The 16,518-nt window shown below is 57.4% G+C and overlaps 1 protein-coding gene across 1 annotated transcript; it reads right to left on the bottom strand.

Moving 5' to 3' along the window:
• Positions 1-1,550: 1,550 nt before the first annotated feature.
• Positions 1,551-7,229, bottom strand: LHX6 (LIM homeobox 6). The gene is made up of 6 exons (XM_081339990.1): positions 7,146-7,229; positions 4,156-4,256; positions 3,960-4,055; positions 3,436-3,610; positions 2,870-2,973; positions 1,551-1,640 (listed from the first exon to the last, which is right to left on the bottom strand). The coding sequence occupies exons 1-6, from the start codon at positions 7,177-7,179 to the stop codon at positions 1,620-1,622; spliced, it is 531 nt and encodes a 176-aa protein (XP_081196116.1). The 5' UTR covers positions 7,180-7,229; the 3' UTR covers positions 1,551-1,619.
• Positions 7,230-16,518: the final 9,289 nt, after the last annotated feature.

Below are 16,518 nucleotides of genomic sequence, written 5' to 3'. Positions count from 1 at the left end.
TCCTGTTGAAAGACAGGCAGTTGAGACACCCACGCAAGGTTCACAGCTGCCAGGGAGGGGGGCCTCTGTCTCCACCGCAATTCAGCAGGGCGTCTGAGTCAGGAAGTTCAAGGGTCACTCTGCCCGGCCTCCTTTCCTGCGCTCAAGGCCTCCTCGGCCACCCAGGACCACCTAGAAACACGCAACTGGGCGGCCTCCTCCTTCAGGTCAAGCCACACGCTCCAGGTTAATTCTCAGGAAACCGGTCGCGCTGGGCACTGCTGAAGGGCCATCCAAGCAGCCCGGCTGGACCACGAAGCGACAGAACTGCGGAAATGGGCTGTCGTGCCAATAAAGGAGCATATCTATAGCTCAGGATTGGAGGGCGGGGTCCTTGGTACTCTCTGGGTGGTTCCCTTGCGGGCGTTTCATGACCCAACTAGGTAATGTCATCAGTGCCATCGCAGCCCAAGGAGAAGTGGGGGATCTGCCTAGATCAGGAGCTCTCCAGCTGGGGGGAAGGAGGGAGGGAGGCAGAACGATGCCTGTGTCTTTGGGGAGGAAGTCCTTGGAGAACAGGGAGCCTCACAGAAGAGCAACGAGGCTGGTTGGGGAGGTGGTGGCCCTGGCCCAGGCCTCGGGGATGCCCCAAAAGCCGTTTCACGGGCCAGTTAACCTAGCAGCTGCCCAGCCTAGCAAGACGAAGCTTGAGGCTGCGAAGAAGGCCAAGTGCTTTACAGCTTTTGCTCAGTTGCTCCGTCTAGCACAACCTGAGAACGCCGGACGCCATTAAATAGGAGGGAAAGAGAGAGAAAAGTTCCACTTTTCTCTACAGTCCTGGCAGCGCAAAGTCCCACGTTTTCTGTCGACCCCAGGTTTCAAAGTTTGATGTTGCCACTAGAGGTTTTTAAAACATTTCCTCAGCTCTGCACCAAGGCTGGAGACTTAATTCATTGGATTTTGCTCCCAAGATTTAGGGAGACAGACATTTTCCCAACGGCTGTTGGGCGGTGGGATTAGAGGCATCAGTAAGAGTTTGCTTGGAGGGTCACCCCTCAGGGCAGGTCCAGCCTCTGGCTTGGGGGCCGCAAAGCCCTGCCAGCCCCCAGAACAGACCGATGTTGCTTACAGGGAAAATCAAAAGCCTCGAGAGTTGAAAAGGAATCGACAGGACAAGATCCACGGTCTCCTCCGTTGAAACGGACAGCGTTTCCACCTTCCATCCACGTTTCCATCCAAAGGTTGAATGTTGACTATACGGTAGACTTGATTCTTAGGCTGAAGATTGGCAGCGTTCCACGTTCGAACGGACTGGTTCAGCCCCGGCGGCACAGCTTCTGTCCTTGCGTTGGTTAAACTTGGAGCAGACGGCAAGATACAACCTTACATCGCTCTGCCAGAGAAGGCCCTGCCCAGAGCCTTCACCAGCCAGCAAGTCCACCAGATGAAGAACACCAGCGGGGAATGCTCGGCGGCTGGTGGCCACAGCCAGGGCACGCGTGATCCAGGTTAGAAGCCCAGGCTGAGAAGACCTTGAGGGGGCTCTCAGACTGAAGGTCCCTTGGTGGCCAGGGAGGAAAGGGTGGGGAGATTAAGCAGCAGTGGCCTTGCAGGTCCCGGGAGTTGAGGAAAGGGAGGCGTCAATACTGGAACAAGATCACCTGCCGGGGAAATCAGAGAGAAGCTTGGGAGGCACTGCAGAAGAACAGAAGGGGGCCCGGAAGGGGACCTGCCTTCCCTCCCCAAAGCACATTATGCGAGACGCCCCCCCTGGGAAGGCCGGGGGGGGGGGCTGAAGACATCCAGTGAGACGCACGTGACCCTCCGTGTCCTAAACAAACCGGCTGATGGCCAGACAGGCACGGCCGCCTACTTGGAGCAAAGGTTGGGCAGAATCGGTGGGGTCTGGGCGAGCAGAACAAGAGGGCGGAAGAGGGCAGGGCGTCTCCTTCCCTGGCCCTAGGGGGCTGAGAAGTCAACAAACCCTCCCTTCGGAGTAGGAGGCTGCTGAGAGAGGCCAGGCTGCCTCTTCCTGGAGGGACGTTCAGGATGCCTGAGAAGTCCTAAAGGCTCCCAGAATCTGCTACCTGAAGGCCCGTACCTGGGGGAAGGTGAGCCCTCTCTCCCAGCCCAGCCACCTGAGCAGCTGTGCATTGGAGAGAGAAGGCGGCCGGACTTTGCTTCCACTGAGGGTCAACAAAGCAAAAGTTGACTGACTGCTGGGATTTCTCTTTGCAAAGCCGCTGAAGCTGGAAGTGGGCTGCTTAGGAACATCTCAGCCCTTGAGGGCCTTTGAGCCATTTAGGAGAAGACTGCCCGGTCTCCCCCAGGCCAGTTCCCTGTGTTTGCCTGCACCCAGTCCTAGGAAGAGATGCTTGGGACTGCATCAAGCCACAGCATCCTATGCTGGCCTGTTCCCACCTGCCAGGACGGTGCAACGTGTGGACACGAGCAGAAGGCAGGAAGAGCAAAGATAGTCTAGCCCACATCCTCATTACCTGAGACTGAATTGCAAGCTGCCCCCCTCCCACGCCGGAGCCCCGTTTTCATCCTGCACGCCTGCCAAGCACGCTGGGACCCACCTTCGCCCACCTCCCCACTCGGTCTTCCCACCAGCAAGACCAGACAAGCAGCCGCCCGTGAGGTGAACGGACCCAGATTTCATTCTTAGCCGATCAGGGAGCCAAGCGGAGTCAGAGGCAGCCGGGAGGAAGCGAAGGAGGGCAGGAAATTGACCCCCACCCTCCAGTGGAAAAGGGGGAGACTTACTTCTGGACCCCAAATTCTGAGGGGGATGCTTCTGGGTGAGGGATTCGGGGTGGGGGCTCTCCCCAGCATCACAGAGGGCTGCAGAAACAGCCCTGGTTACTGTCGGGGGGGCCCTTCCTACCTTCTCCCCTCTACTGGAGAGCGCTCCTTCCATGTCGGCTTTGAGGTGCACAGGGGGGGTGCCGTAGGGGAGGCGGCAGTGCATTTGTCCACACTGGACCTGACCTGCAAAGAAGAGATGACCACTTGGATCGCCAAGCACCCGGGGGCCGTCGGCGGAGTGGGGGGGTTCAAAGGGAGAGAGAAACACAAAGTATGCAGAAAACCTTGTTCGCTATCACTTCAAGGAAAGCCGCTACCGAGTGTATTTGCAGACGCAACTAAAGCTCCTTCCCTTTTGCTGATCACTTCTCCTGGCTCTGGGGGCTCATCCTGCGTGGTGCTCAGGTTTGGCCCCCAATGCTCTTCAACCCTCTGGTCTGGCAGGAAAAGGGGGGCCCTCTCACCCCCCCCAGGAGAGACCCCCTTGCCTGGGGAGATTTTGGCAAAGCGGCAGGCTGGGAACACCCTCAACTTCTAACCTCCCACATCTTTTCTCTTGTTCTCCTCCGTGTGGTCTCCTTTCCTCCTCCCGCAAAATAATCGCGGCAGTGACTCGTAAGGCCGCCTCCCCTGTCCTCCACTTACTCTCTATGTAGCTGTGGAGGGTCACCATCCTGGCCCGCTCAGGACCGCTGAACGGGGAGTAGTGGAGGTCCTCCGGCAGCACGGAAGGGAGGCGGGGTTGGGACCCCCCCGAGGGCGGCACCGTGTGTTGAGGGGTGTGTTTTTTGTGCCGGGCTCTGCAGTTCTGAAACCAAACCTGGAGAAAGAGGGAGGAGGGGCGCCCCACGGTTGGAAGAAACCCCCCCCCCCAGCAATTATTCTTATTTTGCCTCCATTAAGCACCTCCGGGGAGGTGGAAGCTGCAGAGGAAATGAAGCCCAGACAAAAGCAGGGCGGTCAGGAGAAGCAAGTGGCCAGATACCTCGGAGGTGGAGGACCGAGGAGCTGGCGGCCCCCTCTACTTCTGAACCAGCTGGACTAAGTAGCCCCCACCCCCCAATATGTGGGGTCCTTGGTGCTCCCTGAGCTGGGCGGTTTTCTTGCAGACGTTTCATGACCCAACTAGGTAACATCATCAGTGCCAGGAGTGGGGGGCAAACCCTCACCTGAATAACTCTCCTGCTGAGCCCGGTCATGTCTGCCAGTTTTTGCAAAGTCTGGGCATCTGGATTGTTATCCTGAGCGAATTGGGCTTGCATGACCTACACGGGGGAGTGGAGAGGCGTCAGGTGAGACCCCCTGCCCGGGAACTGGCATCCTCCCCCCCTCCTCAGCCCTCCCACCCCCCAGATCTCTCCCTACCTGCAGCTGCTCGGCCGTGAAGGAGGTCCTCGCTCGCTTGGCGGGCTTCGGCTGGCTGTCTTGCTCGGAGGGGACGGCCCCTTCCAAAGTGATGCCGTTCCCTACAAGAGAAAGGGGGATGAGTGGAGACCCAGACAGACCCTTGGAGGGGGGGGAGACTCCGCAGGGCCTGATGGGGCTTATGGACAGGAGATCCAGTCCCCATCAGCTGAACTGCATTGCTGCAGAAAGAGACGAGGAAAGCCAGCCTTTCAGATAGACCTCTCCTGGCACAGATAGACTTCAGGCGTGCTTGGAGGCTCCACCGACACATCTTTCTTTGGGCCTTGAATTTCTGGGGCTGGGTTTCAATGTGGTGATGTTCATCCCTTCTCCTGGTGTCATTCATGTCCCCTTCCTCAGGGAAAATTGCTCCCTAGGCCAACTCCGGCATTTACAACTCCGTTTAGTCTACTTAATCCCTTTCCTTTTAACTGTTCCTATATTTATAACTCCTTTTATACGTCTGCTTTTATTGCCTTGGAAGCCGCTCTGGATAGCCAGATAAACTGAATAAATAAAATCCCTCAACAGGCAAGGGAGCATAAGGAATATGACTTCAGCAACACCATGCTTGCATCGAGTTTGGGGCCAAACCCCATTCAATGTCAGACCCAAAGAAAGGGGGTTCTTGCAGCATCAGCCAGTCCCTTTAAGCCCCACGTGCTTCGGAGTGCAAGGAGAAACTCCGGGGCTGGGCAGCACAAGAGAGAGCCACCAGCGTGGGAACCCACCGTTCAGACCTTCCTCGCCTTCTCAAGAGGCTGGGATCGAAGGCAAGGCTCCGGACATGGTTATCTTGGCCCAGGCTGAAGGAATTCTCTTTCCTTCTCTTCTCCAGCGAGCTGACTCGTTGCTGTGGGGTGATTAATGGAAGTCAGCCGCAGCAACATCTGTTTATTTTCCTTTCTCTGGACGACCTGTGCAGGCAAAATCGCTTTGCAGGTCCCAGAGGAAGGCTTAGGCTCTGTGGGACAGACAGAAGGACGGATGGGCTGACTGGCGTCCCCTCCCAGGGGTCTGCAGGAAAGAGTGCAGCCCGCAGGCTCAGCTGCCACCTGGCCTCTGCCCATCACTGCCCACCAAGCTGCCCCGCTGCCCTGCAGGGAACTCCCGGCACCCAGGAAGCGTGTGGAGGGAGGGGTGTGTGGCTCCAGCCCAAGGCAGGCGAAGGGAGGGAGCCACGTTTCCCACCCACCCAGCCTGGAGGGGTTTGGCGGGAGGGGTGCTGAAGCCCAATAAACAGCGGCCACCTTTGAAGGCCCCCCGACTGGGTTGGGTTCCAGGCCAAACGGGGAGCAGAAGAGAGGTGGACCTCAGCGGCCACCTGGGATGACCATGCCAGACAGAGAGCCCCAAAGGATAGCCAAAGGCCCCGTCAACATGGATCTGCTGATCCTTGCTGGTGGGAAGGCCCGTCTCTTCCTGGGCTCACCCGCTGGAAGTTCTGCCAACTTCAAGAGAGAAGAAACACCAGCCCTGAAGGGCTGGCGGGAACCTCTCTCTGGACGGCTTCCCTGCTGCTGCCTCGCTTGCCACCCCCTTCGTCCCTGGCCTCCAAGGCAGGCCCTCTGCCTCTCCTTCCTCAGACAGGAGGTCAAGGAGACCCGTTCTCGGGGCCACCCAGGAAGCCTCTGAACCTGGGTCCAAATCCACTCCTATCCAGCTGCCGAGCCAGGCTGGTCAGGAGAAGGATGCGCCACAGGCCAGCCTCCCACCGCATCCCGCTTTGGCATCTTGTTTTGATTTTGTTTTCATCTCCTGGCTTAAACCTTGTAAACAGAAACATTGATTATTTTCATTTTCAGATTTCCCCTCCTTCTTCGCTTTCCCCCCTTCTCAAAATCGTTTCCATCTGCTGGGCAAGGAGGGCCCTGCGCACCCTCTTCCTCTCTCTCCCCCCCCTTTTTTCTTGCATTTGCTCAAGAAGAGAGAAAAAATATCTCGATTATTTTTTTTTTTAAAAAACTTTTTAACACTTGAGCAAAGTTCTGCCTCTTCCTTTGAAAAAGGAGGAGGAAAGGGCCAAAGTTGTGTCAGGTCAGCTGAGCCAGGCCAGGTCTTTTCTCCGCATCTTTGTCAAGACGTGGGGGGGGGAATCCTGGAAAAGAGAACTGGGGGCATCTTAGGAATAACCACACTAAGGGAGAACCTAGGACTGGCCTGCGATTTTTAAAGAGAGCAATTCAAGATAAATCCAAGATATATGCTAGCTGAGACATGGAATCAGACTGAATGGCCGTAAGCAAAGGCCGTCGTGCCTCTGGGCGCCAGGGGGAAATTGACTGGATCCCCCTCGTGGCTGTTACGTTACAGGGCTTATAGTCGCTATTTCATAATTCCATTTTATATTAAAATATTTTGCTGGTTTTAACCCACAGGGGCTGGAGGGTTGTTTGAGATTTTTTCTTCTTCTTTGTGTTTGGGCTGCATGCTGCCCAGAGTCACATTGCTAGAGTTGGGAGGGGGGTTATGAATCTGGTTAAGAATGGATAAATAGAGATGTCACAAGCATCCTGGGTCAGTTTTAATCCCTAGTCAAAGGTCTTCCCTGCTGCCTCCCTTGATAATAGGCCGAAAAACACAGTTCTGCATTTTATGTAGGAAATAGCCCAGATAAAAGGATGAAATGCAGGCCACAGATGAGGAAAAAAAACCCAGCTATGTCTGGGGAATTTCTGCCAAGTGTTAAGAGAGAGTCTGGCCCATCCTGGCTTTCTCACACCTTTGATGGTTAGAAGTTGGGTGAATGGATGGAGAACTTTCTGCTCAGAAAGGCACCTTACTCTTGGCCTAAGTCAAACAGATGCGGGTGAAGGAACGATTTGACGAGGTGCTTCAGACCTTCAGGACCGCATGGAGGAGCCTACATGGTCAAGCTTTATGGCCACACCAGGGCCACAGTCTCTTTCCTCTTGCACCAGGGAAGGTGAGTTGGGAGGGCCACCTACCGTTCTCGGCTGCGCGCTTGAGGTTCTCCACCATGGTGTCGTAGTGAATCCGGCATAGGACCTTCTCCTCCACCAGACCAAACTCTTCCCCAGTGGAGAGCTGCCTCTTGCAAGAGAAGCAGGCGAAGCAGGCCAGGTGGTAGGCGTTGCCCCGAGCCCTCCGCACCCAGTCGCTGGCGTAGATTTGCCTCCCACAGCGGGCACATTTGGTACCAAACCGACTGAAAAGGAGAGGAGAAGCCGAATGACCACGATTGTCCAAAATCGGGATCATTTTGTTTTTCGTCTTCCAACTTTCTGCCCCAACTGCAGAAATGCCCAATCCTCCGGGCATCTAAACGGCAGGATCTGCAGAACATCAGCGACTCAGCACTCTCGGACCCCAAACGGGAGACCTCCCCAGACAGGGTGATAAATGCCAGCTTGCAGAAAACGGGTTTGCACCATCGACTCAGATCGTTTTAAGGGCTGGTCTAAAAGCTACTCTTTTGAGAGCTGTGCTTTTATGCTATCAAAATTAAACTTTAAGGAGAGAGCAGCAGCCATGCTAGTTAAAACCGCCCCTAAACAACAAATGTCGTAAAATGGGCTGAAATCACAGGGAGGCTGCAAGGATCCCAAAACAGGGTCCTCTAGTTATTTTCTTGCAAGGAGGACTTTTTCAGTCCTGGTTCAAAATTCCCTTTCATTAAAACAGGAAGGCAGAAAAGATTCTAGTTGCTAAACGACGTCCTTGCAGAATGCATCAAAGCAACAAAAGCTGGTTGTCCCCCCTCTTCTCTGGGGTGTCTCTCCTCTCTACTTCTGTCCCTTTCCCCAAATTTTGCAGGGGTGCCCTAATCTGAAATAGCCCCTCGCTCCCCCTTCTTTGCAGATGGCTTCCCTCCTATTCAGGACTTCCCTCTGCTAGACCCGAGTCAGCCCTGGGCTTGGCTTTGCTCCCCTCCTTGGAAGGAGTCTCCATTCTAGCAAAGGGGAAAGCCGAGGGGGGGAAATGTATGCACAATACGTTCTTTGGCTCACTTCTTGGAGTGATCACAGGCTACTTGGAGGCGAGGCTGGCCAGGAGATATGCTGAGGACTAGCCACCTTCTGACACTCTCCCTCCACCGGCCAACTTCCTGAGCCTTTGCACAAGGGGAGCCAGAGCAGAACGGAGCAGGCAGACCGAGGGTCCTCGTTGGAGAAATTAACGAGAAACAACTGACTTCAAGCTCTCAAGACTCAGCTCCAAAAAAAGTGCAGCTGGCTTCTGGAAGCCACCCGTTGGTTGGTTGTTTGTTTTACCAAAGAGAGAGATGGGGAGCTCACGAGGCCCCCAAACCACGGTCAGTAACAAGCAACTGAAATGGGTCCTGGAGAGGGTCACCTGAGTTGGCACCCATCCGATCCTCCATCCTTTTGGCCCAAGTGATACAGATTTTTTTAAAAAAATTCCACAGATTAAAAGGGTTTTGTGTCAGAGCAGACCCAATGCCAGTGGTTTTTTAATTTTTAATTTCTTTTGGAGGTGGGGGCTGGAGGCAGAAAAGGGAGGGACCAATGTCTAATTTCTTGCATATGGGGAATGTAGTGAGCCAATGATGGGATGCTTGGTTTAGATGCCTGCACAAACAAAAGGGCCATGATAATTAATTTTTCATTCCTGCTTTGGGAAAAGCCCAGATCTTTGTCAACAAAATAGCTGCTCTTTCAGACTGCATCAAAGATGGAAGATTTTTTTTTTTGCTGAATTTATACCACCTATCTCACTCCGTATTCATATCTTAACTAGAAGTTGCCAAGGTTTCCAATTAATAGATTTCAGTACATTGATTATAGCTGATGTTCATTACAGCGGGCATTTTTACCCAATACCATTCCTTAATTATGTCTTTCTGCATTCTCTGCTTCACACACAGAGACGTGCCTTTCTAAAGACTGTTTCTCTTTTTTAACGGCAATTTAGGCTAATACATTTTCCCAAAAACTTAAGAAAGAATTTCTAATTTTGTAAACCTTGTCCTGTATGGCCGCGGTCATTTAAAGCACTTGAAAAATAAAAAAGCTCAAAGCACTTTGAAGAATCATTAAGGGAAAGAAGGACAAAATAAAACCAGGCAGACGCCAAAGCAGCCAAAGTAAATATGACACAGTAAGCAGATGGCTTATTACTGAATTTTTCTTAAAGTGGGGTAGGGCAAATATCCTAGTTATTAGACCTCTAAGGAAGCCTCGGGATCTGTTCTCTCTGCCCAAACAAGGTGTGTGTGTGGGGGGGGGGCAGCAGATCCAGGGTGAGGGGCCACCGATCTCACGGCAGTCTAACTGCCCTCCCTGAAATGATCTCACGGCAGTCTAACTGCCCTCCCTGAAATTCTCCTGCAGCGTTCGCTCTGCAGATGCAGCCAGACAACAATAGCAAAACAGTCCTGCTTTCAGGTTTAAATTAGTGCTCTGCACTTAAGTTTGGCACCAGGCGAAATCAGGATGCCTTTAATTTAAACAAAAGCCTCTAGAACCCGTTTTGAACGCCAGGGCTTAGCGTGGAAGAAGCTGGGATAAAAAGGAAGGCATTTTTTTTTTAAAAAATGGCTGGGACCAGAAAGTCTTCTGAGGCCTTCCAGACTAAAAGCAGTTTCAGTGTTTAAAAGAAACTAAGACACGCTCTGTCCCCGCTGCCGCCTCGGCTTTATCCAGCTGTGATAGAGCTGAAATGATTTGTTGGATTCTATTATAACTGAATAACCGAATAAGGTAGAGGAATAACTGATGATATTTGCACAGACTCAAATCTCTGGCAGACCACAAAACAGCTTCCGTGTGAAACTCTCCGTTCAGCTTGTCTAACAAATTGTAGATCTTCCAAGCGGCCTTGAATTAATCTTTCTCCCCTCTCTGCCTGCCTTGCCCACGTCTATCTAATGCTGGAAATGATCTTTAACACAACAGAATTCCCTCCTTTTCCTTTCTTTCTGAAAAATGTGAATATAAAAAAACTAAGAAGGAGATGTCAATTGACTACTATACTAAGACCCAAATGGGTCTCCGTGAATAACTGCAGGATAGTGGCCACACGGCAAATCCTCTGGGCATGTCTGTCCACAAGTACGACCGCTTTCCCCTAATGTCTATTGTAGTCCTCATTTAATAGCCTTACACAGAACTACCCTGTAAATCCACAACTGGCTGAACACCTCAGCAAAGAGCCAAAACGCAGACAGATATTCTGCATTCCAAAGTCTTTCAGAAACTAATTATCCTCAGACAAAAAAAATATTACCCAAAATTTCTAGAAACCACCAGAGCCATGTCAAGTTATTCCTCAGCGGTCCAAATCTCATAATTATAAATTGATTTCCAAAGACATCATAACAAAGCTGATCAAAAACAGCAAGGGTCGATTCATTCAAAGCAGGTGCTCAAGAAATCAAGCAAAAGTGAGGGGGGGGCGAGGACTAAGAAGCTTCCTTCCTCAGTCCTAGGGACAATTTTGTGAAGCTGAAACCAGGAAGGAAGGAAGGAAGGAAGGAAGGAAGGAAGGAAGGAAGGAAGGAAGGAAGGAAGGAAGGAAGGAAGGAAGGAAGGAAGGAAGGAAGGAAGGAAGGGAGGGAGGGAGGGAGGGCCCAGTGAATAGACCTTCCTTACCACATATGCAGAGGAACCAGACCTCTGTGCTCCTAACCTCCTAATAATTTGAGTTCATTGACTAAATTACGGCTGCCCCAAGACCATCCCCACCATCATTGCCGTCCAGAACCAGAGTCCTGCCATTTTGCTAAGCTCCCTCGGTCTTCAAAGGGCCATCGTGAAGGTGTCCTCCAATTTCACGGGCAGAAATCTAGCCCAAGAATTAATCCTCCGTCCGTCACCCATCTTAACGTGCAAAAAACAAGGCGAGGGGTGGCATGTTTCTCCTCTTGTGCACTTTCACTTTACTTTTCCATTGTTTATGCGAGTCAGGAATTAAAAACCTGAAACTGGAAAAACCCTCAGATTCGGGGGAAACGGAGGCGAACGGTTGGAGATAACAATTCGGGGGGGGGGCTGCTAACGTTAGAAATAAAGTCAGAGCGGAGCAGCGGCGGAGCCTTCCAGCCTGGAGAGAGGCGACCTGCAGGAAAAGCCCTGCTCAGCCCGCGGAGGCTCCAGAGCGAGCGCCCAGCCCGCCAGGGAGCGGGAAGGTAGGGCGACGGCCGAGGCTCAGCCGGGCCTGACCCAGAGAAGGTCGGCAGAGGAGAAACCAACGTCCCTCGCCGCGTTTTGAGGCCGCGTAAGAGGCTTGGTGCCCCTGGCTTAGGGAGGCTCGAAAGGAGGGAGGAAGCCCTCGCGGGGACCCTGCTTCTCCCCCGGGCTTTCCCAGGCGGCACCTCGGTTGAGCGCACCAGGCCGGCGCTGCCCCCGGATCGGCTCCTCTCCGGGTGTCACCCTCAGGCCCGGCTGGGTCCCCTCCTCGCCGAGGTAGGATCACCCGGGACAAGTTCGGCACCTTCACTCAAGTCCTTCGGGGCTCCGGGAGAGGCGGAGAAGGGGCGAACGACTCCAGAAGTAGCCGGCCAGGCGCCCCCGAAGGACGCCGCGGCCGAGCTCGACCGCGGAAATCTCCCTCACCTGGCCAGGGCCGCAAACCCGCCGTTTTCCTCCTCCGCGGCGCGCTCCCCGCCACCCCGCGGCCGGGTCCCCACGAGGCTGAAGCTCCCGGGTCAGGAAGCCGGCAGGGTCCGGGGATCACCGCCGGGCAATGTTTCCGATTCCGCTCCGCCGGCCCCTTTGCCTTTGGCGGGACGGGGTCCCAAGGGAGCGCTCGGCCCTCCGTGCCCCGGCTGCCTTCGGGCCAGGGAAGAAGCTCTCTCTCGCCCGACTCGCCCGGAGCGGAATTATAATCCGGGTTCGCTCAAGGCTCCAGGCGGAAAGGACCCCGACCCTTCTCCTTTCGCCCAGGGCATCTCTCGGGAGCCCCGTTCTAGATCGACGGTCTTCGCCCGCCGGCGCCCCAAACCCCGAGGACCAACGAAGGACTGCCGCGCGTCCCCCCCCCGCCCCGCCCCGGTCGTCAGAAAGGAGCCGCTCCCCCAGGAAAAAAGGCCGGGCTGGGAGAAAAAGGTAGAACCCCCCCCCCCCCGTCCAGTTTAGAAATGGGGGAACGGAGATTCCTAGCCGGAGGGCGGCGGTTCAGGTCCGAGCCGTCCGCAGGGCGAATTCCGATCCGAATTGACTCCAAGGACTCACAGCTCCGGCCTGCCCCTTCCCGGCCGGACGCTTCCCGCGGGATTAAACGCGCTTGCTCCCCAGGTGGACTTCTTTCAGAAGCGGAGAGGAGGCGCCGGGGAACCCAGAAGCGGCTTCGCTGCCGAGCCAGAGAGGAGAGGAGCCGACAGAATTCCGCCAGTCGAAATTCAACGAAATAAAGCGGTTCGCCGAACAAAACGGCCCGTCGAAGAACTACCGAGGAACTTGAGGGCAGTGCTGACCGAGGGGGAGTCGCGTCTGCTTCGCCGCTGCAGCCAGGCCGGCCCCTCCGTAGAAACCGGCTTTCCAAAGCCGCGTTTCGCTCCCTTCCTTCCGAGCGCGCGAAGAGAGGCTCGTCTCCCGGCGGCGAAGCGCGCAACTTTACCCACTCCTGTTAACCGCTACAGTGGGAAACGGGTTCGCCACTGTAGGGCGAACGGGAGAGAAGGACGGAAGGCGGCAGGGGCCAGAGGACGGGGTCCCCAAACGAATCCGGATTCCTTCCGAATCTTCCGAACGAAACCTATTCGGAATGGCGTCGGACAGACTTGGCTCCTTCCGAAACACGCGGAGAGGAGGCGGGAAGGAAAGCCGCGCTGCGTTTCGCCCATCCCAGCCTCCTCGAGGGCCCCAGGGATTTTGGGGCCCTGGCTGAAGCTCCCCGGAAAAGCCTAGCCGCCTCCGGGCGGCCCTGCTCCAAGGATCCGTTCGCCCGCCTCCCATCTCAATAGACCCGCAGGTCGGCCGGCCGGCCGGCGGTCCCAAAGACGGCGATGGACTGCGCCCCTCCCTGCCCATCGGGGCTCCGGGCGCCAAAGCGATGCGCTCGTTTGGCTCCAGCCGGGCCGGGCCGCTCAAGCTCCGGACTTTGGGGAGGGCGACGGCCAGGTGTTCCAAGGGCCCGCTGCCCCTTCCAGGGCTCCTAGGCAGAGTGCCAAAAGCGGAGCGAGGGGGGAAGGACGGGGTGGGGGGCGTTGGGGTCCTGGAATCGGCCTCCAGTCACCGCTGTGGGAGGAGATTGCCGGCACCGCAATTAAGCTCCCCTCCCCCGCACTGACTTTTTTGCCCCGCCGCAGACGCCATCGGAAGGGCTCGCCGGACCGCGGGCGCTTCGGGGGTCTCGGCCGCGGGGCGAGGGGCAGCGCGGGCCGCCGCGGCTCCTGGATTTTCTTCGAGGCTCTTCCGACCCTTCCCGGGCAGCGGTTACGCTTAGCGGCAGCAGCAGCACACACACACACACCCCAGCTCGGCGCGCCTTCCGCTCGGCCCGCAGCGGCCGTCCCCAGGGAGAGCGGCTGCTCTCGGCTCGGCTCCTTTCCCACGGTCGGCGGCGGAGCTCGCGGAAGGAGGCGAACAGGGGGCTCCATCCGGAGCAAAGCGGACGGTCGGGGCCTGCTCTGCTCGGCCCCGTCCAAGCGGGAGAAGCCGGCTCGGCCGTCGACTTTCGGGGAGCGGGGAGCCCGCGCCGCCGCCGCCGCCGCCCGCCTACCTGAAGTAGTCCACCTTGCAGAAGATCTCCTGGTTCTTGACGTAGCAGCTGCTCTGCTGGCGGAGCGGCGTCCGGCAGACCGAGCACTCCAGGCAGCGCGCGTGCCAGGTCAGGTTGTTCACCTGCGGGCGAGGGAGAAGCGCGCTAGGCGAGGCCCGGCCCGGCCGCCCCCCCCCGGCCGCCGCCCGCCCCTTACCTTCAGCAGGTAGCGGTCCACGATCTCCAGGCCGCAGCTGGAGCAGACGCTCTTGGCCCCGGGCGGCAGCGAGGACGCGGCGGAGGAGGGCGGCGAGCAGACGGAGGGCGTGGAGGGGGTGCTGGCGCCCGAGCGCGCCTCCTCTTTCTCCAGGGCGCCGGCCAGCGCCTCCCCGTCGGGCTGGGCCTGCGGGAGCGGAGAGCGGCGGGTCAGTCCCGGAGAGCCCCCCGCCCCAGCCCGCCGAGAGCCCGCCCCGTCGGAGGCTTACCATGGCGGAAGAGAGCGGCGGCGAGGCGGCCGGGGGGCGGGGGGCTCCGTCCGGGGGGCTCCAGCCCCCCACCTACAGCCGCCCCGTCCGGACGACGAAGCCCACCTCGGGAGCGGCCATGGGCTCGGCGTCCAGAGACGCGCGGCGGGCGAGGCGGCAAGCGCGGCGCGTCTGAAGCAGCCAGCGGTGGCGGCGGGCGGGGAGGGCGGGGGAGGAGAGGCGCGGGGGAGGGGGGCACCTCGGGCAGCGGCTCCGGAGGCAGCCGCAGCGCGCCCGCTCGCTCTGCCCAGCCAGAACCGCAGCGGCACCAGCCGCGCCTCCGCCTCGCCGCCGCCTCCTCCTCCTCCTCCTGCTGCTGCTTCCCCAAGTCGCCGCCCCGAAGCACCTGCATTTAGCCCCGCCGGGCCGGAGAGGCGCGCGCGCACCTGGCAATCAGCCTGGCTGGTGAGGGGGGCAAGGACGGCACGCCAGCCTCTCCTGCGCCCCTCTCGCTGCCCTGGCTCGCCCTCCAGCCACGGGAAGAGGGACCCCCCCAAAGAGAAGGGCCCCTCTCTTCTCCCAAGCCTCTCCATTCCTTCCTCCTCCCCCAATTTCCTGGCACTCAACAACCCCCCCCCATCAGCAGCAAGTGATACCTGGAAAGGGGGGGGACCTGAGCACCTCATCCTCTGCGAGGCCCCCCTCCCCTCTCCAAAAGAAGGAACATGCAGGCACATCCTGCCCATTGGACCAAACCCGCACTCTCCCTTCCGCCTGGGGAAGAATGCAGGCCAGGGCAGGGCAGGGCAAGGGGGCTGCCAGCTACCAGATTCCCCCAGGCTAGACCAGCAAGAGCCCCCGGACCTCCCCCTCCCCAAGCAGGGGGGGACCCAGTTCTCCAAAGAGCAGGGCAGCCTGGTTCTCCCCTGCCATCCCGGGACAGGGGCTCTCTTCCCATCTCCCACCTCCTACCCCTCCTCAGCTCCACCCCGCCTGCTCGGCCTCACCTCAGCCAGTGGCTGCTCGCCCGGGGGCTCGTTCTTCCAGAACATGGGGGGCAGCATAAGGAGCTCCCCTCTGCAGCAGCGGCTGCCCAGACGCGACTCACAGCTGCTGCAGAGGACTGTTTCCTCCTTCCCCCCTTTGCCTGGGACGATCCCCCCCCCCCCCAAGTTCCTCCTTCCTTGCTTATGGCTAAATGGGGCGGGGAGGAAGGCGAGGCCGGAGCACGCCAGGGGACAGGGAGGCTTGGCCTGTTTCTGCCCTGCACCTTCCCAGCACAGAGCCAACCGGAGGACAGCCTGCCCCCCCCCCCCAGGGCGTGCAGTTTTTTCCTGGGCCTGAGAAACAGACTACAGGGCCAGAGGGACCTGGGCCACGCCCTCTAGCATTCACCCCCAGGTAGAAGCACCTGGTCCGGGAACAAACCTGTGACAATCCAACAGGTTGCCCATCTCCACAAGGGCCTCGGCCATCTTGGGGTTACCTGGCCGCCTCACCTGGGGTGAGTGGATAATCGGAGAGGGCGCCAGGCGGGGCCGTGGCTTTCCCCGAAGCCCGTTTGGAGGAAGTAGCTGGAGGCGGACAGGCCCCCAGATGGGTAACTGGGGCAGGGCAGGGCAAGAAGGGGAGGTTGTTCCAAGACTGCTTCTCCACAGGGCAGAGGAGCTGGGCAGAGACCGCCTTCCCGAGTTGCTGCAGTGCTTCAAATTCAGCCCGGGGCTTCTTCGGGCCTCCTTCCCATCCTGTTGAAATTCCGAAGCCCCCCACCCCCCACCCCTTGTGAATAGAAGAGTCCATGCTTTTTGGGGAAGGGCGAAGACGCTCACTAAAAAACATTCCTCGCAGAAAGGGAAATGTAAAACGCCTACCAAATTGGCCAGGCACATCTTCTCAAAGGCCGCACAAGGTTTTGGGCAGGGGAGTGGAGGGAGGTTCCTCCCGTCCGCCCCCTTCTTCTCTACCTAGCCAGAAATCCCCTCCGTGGCTCACAAAACTCACAATCAGGGGTGTCTCTTCTCTCCTTACTTGTATGTGGATGCTCCTCTCCATTCGGCCCCCATCTCCAACTGCCTCCTCACCCCAGAAGCTCCAAGCTGGCTGCTCCTAAGGAAGACTTTCTCACTACTTCTCCACTCCAATTCCTTGGCTGGTCCTCTCTGTGCTAAATTACATAATTTTGGTGTGTTTCTTAAAAAAAACAACAGCCAAATGCTGATGGTTAATTTACTAG

The sequence above is a fragment of the Vipera berus genome (genome assembly GCF_964194415.1).
Source record: "Vipera berus genome assembly, chromosome: 15".
Classification (NCBI taxonomy): domain Eukaryota; kingdom Metazoa; phylum Chordata; class Lepidosauria; order Squamata; family Viperidae; genus Vipera; species Vipera berus.
Note: the sequence above shows the minus strand (reverse complement) of the source record. Positions and strands in the feature narration are given on the sequence as shown.